The sequence below is a fragment of the Monoraphidium neglectum genome (genome assembly GCF_000611645.1).
Source record: "Monoraphidium neglectum strain SAG 48.87 unplaced genomic scaffold scaffold02485, whole genome shotgun sequence".
Classification (NCBI taxonomy): Eukaryota; Viridiplantae; Chlorophyta; class Chlorophyceae; order Sphaeropleales; family Selenastraceae; genus Monoraphidium; species Monoraphidium neglectum.
The window spans coordinates 1-8,600 of record NW_014011143.1 but is presented as its reverse complement, the minus strand read 5'-3'; the positions used below and the strand labels follow the sequence as shown (position 1 = coordinate 8,600).

At 66.3% G+C, this 8,600-nt stretch overlaps 2 protein-coding genes across 2 annotated transcripts; both read left to right on the top strand.

The window, feature by feature from the left end:
• Window positions 1–302: 302 nt before the first annotated feature.
• MNEG_10853 (Ubiquitin carboxyl-terminal hydrolase 24) lies at window positions 303–3,483 on the top strand (the record flags this gene model as incomplete). The annotated part of the gene is made up of 8 exons (XM_014040676.1): window positions 303–836; window positions 1,170–1,337; window positions 1,474–1,594; window positions 1,751–1,873; window positions 2,098–2,168; window positions 2,578–2,814; window positions 3,027–3,123; window positions 3,350–3,483. 8 exons carry the CDS (start codon window positions 303–305, stop codon window positions 3,481–3,483), a joined length of 1,485 nt encoding a protein of 494 aa, XP_013896130.1.
• An 888-nt stretch (window positions 3,484–4,371) lies between these two features.
• MNEG_10852 (hypothetical protein) lies at window positions 4,372–7,711 on the top strand (the record flags this gene model as incomplete). Its single annotated transcript, XM_014040675.1, has 10 exons — window positions 4,372–4,528; window positions 4,623–4,855; window positions 5,132–5,317; window positions 5,477–5,599; window positions 5,828–5,965; window positions 6,145–6,204; window positions 6,401–6,490; window positions 6,652–6,720; window positions 7,133–7,220; window positions 7,569–7,711. Coding segments are annotated over 10 exons (1,287 nt in total), but the record flags the coding sequence as incomplete, so codon positions are not given.
• Between the last annotated feature and the right edge of the window lie 889 nt (window positions 7,712–8,600).

Sequence of the window (8,600 nt, the reverse complement as noted above, 5' to 3'; positions counted from 1 at the left end):
CACAGGCAAAAGCCGCCAAGCCGCCGCCCGCCAAGGCGGCAGCTCCCTTGGCGCCGCCGCCCGCTGACCTGGCCCCCGAGGTCGCGGCCGCGCTGCGCGCGCTGTGCGCCGCCGCGGTCGGCGGGGACGACCCCCTGTCCGCGAGCGCCCAGCTGCGCCTCCTGCCGCGCGGACTGTACAACACCGGCAACTCGTGCTTTGTGAATTGCTCGCTGCAGGTGCTGCTGGCGAGCGGCGCGTTCTGCTCGCTGCTGCACACGCTCTCCCGCGCGCGCCCGGCGCTGGACGCGGCGGCGACGCCGATGCTCGCCGCGCTGGCGCAGTTTGGCTCGAACTTTGAGCCGGCGCCGGCGGCGGCCGCGGAGCCGTCCGGTGGTGGTGGCGGCGGCGGCGGCGGCGGCGCGCATGACAGCGTGGACGCCGCTGGGGCGGGCGCCAAGCCGGCTGCGCCGCCTGCAGGGGCAAAGCGACAGCCGGCCGGCGCCGCGCAGCAGCAGCAGCAGCATCAGCAGCAGCAGCATCAGCAGCAGCAGCAGCAGCAGCAGCAGCATCAGCAGCACGGGGCGCAGCGGCAAGGGCTCCAGACCGAGGCCGCGGCGCTGCAGTTGGGAGGCTCGGCGCTGATGCCGTCAATGTTCAATGATGTGATAGCCAGATTCAGCCCCCGCCGCGCCAGTGCGCTCGCGGCGGCGGCGGCGGCGGCCGCGAGCGCGGCGGGCCCTCAGAGCGGGGGCAGCGGCGGCGGCGCGGCGCAGCAGGGCGCGGGGCGGGTGACGATGGCGCAGCGGCTGCAGGGCGCGGCGGGCGGGGTGGAGCAGGAGCAGGAGGACGCGCAGGTGGGGCTCGCAACAGCCGCCACAGTCCACGAGTGTCTGTTGCAGGACCCCTGCTGCGGGTATATTGTGGACGCTTTGTAGACTTGCCGCTTTTGAGACTAGCTGCGGCGCTTGCCGAGCCTTGTATTGTGAGTGCACAGCGCCCACTGTGGCATGCAACCCTCTCACGGCTGTCCTCAAGCTCCGGCCCCGTGGTGCGGCATCCTCATGCTGGACCGTGGCCCCTCGCATCGCCCCGTTGACAGCAGTTTTGCCTTTTTACATGCACTTGCCCCCCACACACCCTTTCTCTCGCTCTCCACACACAAACATGATCAATCAATGCAACTTCAGGAGTTTCTGCAGCACATCGTTGACCGCGCTCATGAAGAGCTCGTTGCGCTGGCAGCGGCGGCAGGGCAGCAGCAGCAACCCCAGGTGCCCTCGGACGGGGACGACGGCGGAGACGGGAAGCAGCAGCAGGGGCGCGGCGGCGAGGAGGAGGAAGAGGAGTGGAGCCAGGTGCGGACGCGGCGGTGCATCTGTGCAACATGGGGCACCTGCACACGTCTGGTTTTGCACCTATGTATCTCGTCCGCCTCATCCGTTGGCCTGACGAACACAATCAACCTTGTGCCATTTTTTTCTGGGCCTGCAGGTGGTGGGCCGCCGCAACAAGGCCGGCACTGTGCGCGGGCGCGAGGACCTGGGCGGCAGCAGCGTCGTGGCGGCGGCCTTCAGGGGCAGCTTCAAGTCGACCGTGCGGGCGCGCACGCCAGGTGGGCGTCGGTGGGCGTGGCGGGGCGGCCGCCGACGCGCGCTTGCAGCAGGCAGAGGCGCCCGCGGAGCGCGCACACTCGCACGACGGCAGACTCGCACGCCCGCCGGCCCACGCGTGCCCCTCCCCGCCCCCTCCCCCCAAAACAAACCACCAGGCGCCAGCAAGCCGAGCATCACGCTGCAGCCGTTCTACATGCTGCACCTAGACATCCAGCAGCCGGGCGTGCGCAGCGTGGAGGACGCCCTCGACGTGCTCACGCTCTCGGAGCACCTCAGCGGTGGGCGCGCGCCCCTCCGGCTTTCTGCGACCTTCTGCACCTGGGGCGCAGGCGCCTCGGGTGCAGGCGCCCGGGGTGCAGGCATGAACTAGAGCAGCGGGCGGAGTGTCCTCGCGGGCCGCAGGGCGACTCGATTTCGGCTATGAATTGTCGCCTTGCGGCGTGTCGTTTGACGGGGACATATGGTGACGGTTTGCTGTGCGTGTGCGTTCGTCCAAACACAGATTACAAGGTCAAGGGCTCCTCTGTGCCAGCAGAGGCCGAGAAGGTGACCCGGCTGCACAAGCTCCCGCAGGTGAGGGGGATGGTGCTGCGCGTGCGTGCCTTCATGTGTTTGCGTGTGCGTATCCGGCCGCGTGTGCGTGTATTTGTGGTTTCACGTATGTATGTGCGTGTGTGCGCGTGTGTGTGTGTGTGCGCGTGTGTGCGTGTGTGTGCGCGTGTGTGCGTGTGTGTGCGCGTGTGTGCGTGTGTGTGTGTGTGTGTGTGCGCGCGTGTGCACACGTGCAATGCAAGTGCCTGCATGCATTGCACGTCCCTGCGGTTTGCATCACTCGGGACACCCCCAACGGCGGTCACCACTCTACCGGCCGTTTAGTGGCAGCTTTCAGAGTGCAGCCGCTAGCCCCGCAGCATGCCTGCCCCCATCGTCGGGCCGCCCACTCACAGCCCACAACTCGACACCCTGCCTCCTTCAATCGCAGATGCTGATGCTCCACATCAACCGCTTCGCGTACGACGCCGAGCGCGGCAACACCGTCAAGCTGCACCAGCACATCGCCTTCCCGTCGCAGCTGCGGCTGCGGCCGGGGTGGCTGTCGGAGGACTGCCCCGACAGGCGGGGCGCGGCGCAGGGGTACCGGCTGGTGGCGAGCATCATCCACCACGGCCGCAACTCGTCGAGTGAGTGCTGGCGCCTGGTGACGTTTGCCTGGGGCCTGGTGGCGTTTGTTGTTTGAATTCCAAGTCCACCACTCACGCTGCCTTGGAACGCGTTGCCGCACAGCCTGGCGTTTGGCCCTGAGGGGCCCAGGTGTTTAGGGGCCCAATCGTGTCGTCGTTCAGCAGCGTCTGTAGTGAGGCGCCCGTGTTTGAGGACCCAGGCCGGTTGCGAGAGTGCCTGCGCGCCCCACACCCGTGGCGTGTCGGCTAGTTTGACACAACCCAGATCGCCGCCGCGGCAATCGTTACCTCGGCGCCTTTGCACATACGCGTGGCGCCGCCGGCTCCAGATGCCGCCGACATCAAAAGTGGCCCACCCGTCACTCAGGCCCTGTTTCGCAGCACTTCTTTTCCACCGCAGCACCCCGCATGCGCACAGGCCACCCCACCAGTTGTCCCGTGTATGCAACAAAAAAGGCACTCCCGTAAAAACGGCACTTTGCGTTTTGACGGGGTTGTGCTTCAGCTCCCCTTCACCTCCCAACGCCTGCTCACACTGCCCCCGCCGCAATGCGACTCCCTCCACCTGTCCAGGCGGCCACTACTCTGCCCATGTGCAGCAGCCCGACGGGCGGTGGCTTCACTTCAATGACGCCAACGTCTCGCCGGTGAACCTGCACCAGGTGCTGTCAGAGAAGACCTACGTCCTCGTCTACCAGAAGATCTGATCTGACTTGATCTGATCTGATCTGACCTATCCGGGGCAGGTTGACTGAGATGCGGGTTCGAGACGCGCATGGCGATGAGGGTCAAACAGACGCTGGCTGGGGGCGCCTGTGGGGAACCCTGGGCGCATGGGTGGAGCCGTGCATTATGTGTTTCATGCAAGCACTTGGGATTGAGGACAGGACTTGGTTGAGTCGCGCATGTTTTGAGGAGGTGCTCCGCCACCTGCGTGGTCTTGGGAGGAGCCCTGTTACCTTGCCGGTATCGGGGCCACAACTTACGCGGGCACACGTGTTTTCGCCCCACCTTTTCCCCCCTCGCCTGCTGGCCCCACTGTTGTTCTCGTGTGTTGTGAGCGGCTTGTAACCGTAAATTCAACCTTGCCTTTGTGCCAGACTCTGGTCGTCAACTCATGCATGAGAGTATCACTGGACATACAACACATCTGCAAAGGCAGGGCATGCAGCTGCGGGCAAGTGACGGCTTCCAGGTGCACCGATTCGGTGCACCTGGAACAGGTCGGACCTGTGTTGGATGTCATGTGGGTGGATGGCTTTGCTTTGCAGCGAATTGACGGGCCCAGGAAGTAAGGTGTCTAAGAATTGGTGAAGCTTAATATGGTAGTTCGTCATGAAGCACTGGTAGACACATCGAGGGGCGAGCGAGCGCACGAGCAGCTTCTCAACAGAGTTTGAAACCCGGTGCTTGGTAGAGGTCACTGATGATCGCGGAATACCAGACGATACTGCTCTTGACATAGCTGGTACTTGCAATGGCTCTGACACACCCATGTCGGTGATCTGAGACACATATCGTTGCCCCTTGCAGCGGGGAACGGCCTACTGGGCCTCTGGCAGCGTAGGGATCAAACATAAGGATCAAAGAGCATCATGGCGGACGATGATGCCGTTAAGGAGGCAGCCAAGCTGCCTATAGATGAGCGGGCCACGCACGCCAATTGGAAAGTCCGCAGCGCAGCGTTCGAGGACATCAAGAAGGGCGTGGAGCGTGTGTTCAATGATGACGACCCCGTGCTTCTGGAGTATGGTGAGCGCCGCATCAACCGCAGTCGCCGCCCCTGGTCGCGCCAACACCGCCACGGACCATGCTCACACGGCTGAACAACATATGCGCGCCGCAGCCTCGCTCATGCCCAAGGCGTGCGCGGACGGCAATGCTGCCGCTCTGGACAAGGCCCTGGAGGCGCTCGTGGTGTTGCTGGGGCGCACCAACGAGCAGCTCGCCGCGCGAATGGTCAGCGGGTGCTCTCTCAACATCGTCACAAAGTGCCTGGGCGCGCGCGCCGGGACGGCCGCCAAGGGCGCGGATTGCCTGATGGCGTTCATCGAGGTGGAGTGCGGCGACAAGGTCGTGGTGAGAGCCTGACCCCCTCGCCCCTTGGCGCCACACCGCGGTTCCCAACCGGCAGCCTGGGCTGCCCGGTATACCTCGATGCAGCACGCTGCTGCCAACGCCAGCGTCCACAGCTCTTGCACGGCAGCGCTGCATTTCTCATGCGGACAAGCGCCGCGTGGCGCCGAGCTTCCACGCACGCTCCATGCAGTGGCGGCGGCCGGGCTCTCGCCATCCCACCGCCTCGCATCCGTCACCCACGCCGCCCGCGTGTGCCACCGTGCCCGCGCCCCCCAGGCCGCCCTTATCGAGGGCTTTGGCAACAAGGTCCCAAAGGTGGTCGTCGGCGCGGTGGACGCCCTGCTCCAGGCCGTCCGCGCGTTTGGTGCACGCGCTCTGCCGGCGCAGGTAATCCTCAAGGCGCTCCCGCCCATGTTTGAGTCGAAGGACGCCAAGGCGCGCGAGCTGACCAAGCTCATTGTGGTGAGCTTTTCGGGTCGGCGCTCGTCCTGACCCAGCAGCAACCTGGATGGACGCCGTTTGCATGCGCCGGCTGGTGACGCAAACGCTGGCGCCGGCTTCCGCCTGCCGTCTGTGCACTCACGCCTAGCGGGGCTGCCCCGCCGCCGTCTCGCTTTGCAGGTGGAGCTGGCGCGCTGGATGGGCCCCGAGCTGGTGCGCTCGTGCCTGTTTGACAAGCTGAGGGACGCGCAGAAGGACGAGGTGGACAAGCTCATCGCGGAGGCGCCCCCTGGCAGGCCGCAGGTGGGGCGAAGGGGCAGGCGGACGGGCGCGCTGTGTGCGCTCGGCTTCTTTGCAGACTATAGCACAGCCTGTGAGAGGAGAACTGCAGCTGCACGAGGGGGGCGGGGTGCGCCACCAGGGCAACTTCCTAGCCAGGAGTAATGCGGAGGGCTGTGTGGGGCGTGGCGCTGACTCAGCAGTGCCCGATTGCAGTTTGTACACGCACATGCAAACCACAATGCCCTGCAGCCCGAGCGCCTGACAAGGAAGGAGGCGGCCAAGCAGGCCGCCAAGGCCGCGGCGGGGCCGCCCGCGGAGGGCGGCGAGGCAGCCGGGGCCGGCGGGGCTGCTGGAGGCGCCAGCGGCCCGGCGGCCGCAGATGACCAGGTGCGGCGGCGCTGCTTGCGCTCTCGTTTCCCGTTTCCCTGCGCAGCAGTGTGCAGCAGACTGCGCTGGCGGGGGCTCGCAAGCAGCTGCGGGAACACAGCATTTCATGAGTTGCAGGACGTCACAGGTTGAGCCGTTCGAACCCTGCGATGGCGCCCTGGTGGTGCGGCCGCCCACAGGAGCCCGTCGACTCGTACGAGTTTGCTGAGCCCAGAGACATCATCCCGAGCCTCAAGAAGGTGCAGTGCGTTCTGGACCACGGGGGTGGTTCCAGGGGGTGGGCTTTTCCACCTGAGCAGCGACTTAGGAGCAAGCTGACGCTCCAAGCAGAAAGCCGTTGGGAAGCAGCAAGGCGGGCGCCGCAGCCGCCTGCTGTCGCCGTGGGCGCACGGCCTCTGTAGTTTCTCCTTGCGCGGTTGAACTCCCCACCCTCAGGACTTCTGGGAGGGATTGGCCGCCGCAAAGTGGAACGAGCGCAAGGCGGCGCTGACTCAGCTCAAGGACCTCGCCTCCTACCCGCGCCTGGTGGGTGGGCACACCTGGGCGCGGCGCGGCGCGGCTCCCCGGGCCAGCCGCGCGTTCAAGATGAAGGGCGACGGCTGTGCGGCCGCATGCTCTTGACCCTCCCGGTACAGGATTGTGGAATGTAGGATGCGCTTTAATCATCACAATCATCACCCTTTCAGGTGGACGGGGACTTTGGGGACGTCAACCGGGAGCTGAAGAAGATCATCACAAAGGACAGCCACCAGCAGGTGGGGTTGGATGGAAACTGGGTGAGGTGGGGTGGGTTGGAGGGAGCAGGGGGCCGGACGAGGCGAGCTGGGCGGCGGGTGGGGGTCCGGGCTGCCGGATGCGGTGGGTTGGCACGCTTGCCGCGGCGAGGGTGTAGCGAGCAGCTGTTGCGTGGGAGCAGGCCGCAAGGCCTTCATGGCTTGTGGAGGGCTCTGGCAGAGAGCGGGTTGCAGCCCGCACAGAGTAACAGGCACATGATGCTTCAAGGAGATCGACCGGCGGAGGCCCGTCGTGACAGGGCCACCCCAGTTCGCGGGCAGCCGACCTCGGCTCCGTGCAAGGCGCTTTGGACACAAGGCATCCAAAGATCACACGGTTGCGACTTTCGTTTGACCGGGGCGTGCTCGTGTTTGACCGGCGGCCCCGTCGCAGGTTGTGTCCGATGCGATCTTGTGCACGGGCACGCTGGCGAAGGGCCTGCGCAAGGACTACCGCGGCGTCGCTGCCTCACTTTGCTCTGGTGCGCTCGCTGCTCTTGTGTGCTCGCGTCATAATCAAGCACACGCGTGCGAGCCGGCCGCCGCCTGGCTCGCTCTCCTTGGGGCCGCTGTGTATGCGTCGCGGCCGATCACATGTCCGCCGGACGCATTCTGCAACGCGCGCGACGCAGCGCTGCGACAACGGGCTTATTGGCAGCTTGGTGCCCGTTATTCGTAGCTGCCGCCTGGATGCGTTGCTCCCAGCCCCTAGGCCCGGCCCCTGGCCTTCCAATTTTCGAGAACATCCCCCCAAACCCCAACACCCCAAAACCCCCAAAACCTGATCACCCCGCCCCCATCGCGCCGACGCAACAAACCCACACCTCCAGTCCTCCTTGAGAAGTACAAGGACAAGGCCGCGGTGGTGACGCGCGCCGCCGGGGAGGCGCTGACCAGCATGCACCGCTACTGCTTCACCCTGGGGGACGTCGCCGAGGACATCGCGGCCGCGCTCGCGCACCAGAACCCCAAGGTCTGACCAGCGGGCTTCTGTCTCTCGCTCTCGCGCCGTGCTGTGGCGGACGCCGCGCCTGATACTGCCTTTAGGTGGCCCCTCTGCCGGCCCGGCCCCTCGCTGTGTGCACCCCACGGCCGAAACGGCTGCGCCAATGGGCAGCTTTCAGGCATCGCGTGGCCGTGCTTGGACCGCCTCAGACACCACACACCTCAACTGGTTGCCTGCCGGCCTGGCCGTTTCCTGGTCCACCCCATCAACTGCCAGCAAGAACCGCCCGCCATCCCCTCGCGGCCCTCGCGGCAGGTCAAGGAGAGCACCCTTATGTGGCTGGCGGAATGCATGCCGCGGGAGACCAAAGCGGGCGTCTCAAAGCTGCAGCCAGGCGTGCTGCCGGCGGCGGCGAAGTGCACGGAGGACGGCGCGCCCGCGATCAGGGAGGCCGCTTACGCGTTCCTGGCCGCCGCGGCGCTCAAGGTGCACACTGCGCCCTCGGCGCTCGGCGCTGCGCCGTGCCGCGTCCGCACGGCCTGGCACCTTGATTTGCGCGAGCGGGGCGCGGCGCTTGCTTTTCGTCCTCATGCACTTGCACTCCTAACCTCGGCCAGCCTCTTTTGAATGGCGGGACCAAACAACATTGTATTAGAGTTGGGCGTATAATAGGCCTTCAGCGGTGTCTTGACCCCTTGCCGTGGTCCACCTCGCCGCCCACCCGCCTGTCCGGCTTCCACCAGGCCGGCTCCCTGTCCGCCCTGGACAAGGCGACCGCAAAGCTGGACGACGCCAAGAAGAAGAAGCTGGAGGAAGCTGTCCAGGCGGCCGCTGCGGCCGCGCGCGGCGGCAAGGGCGGCGGCGGCGGCGGCGCTGCTGGGGCGCCGGCAGCGGCGCCGGCGCCGGCGCGTGCCGC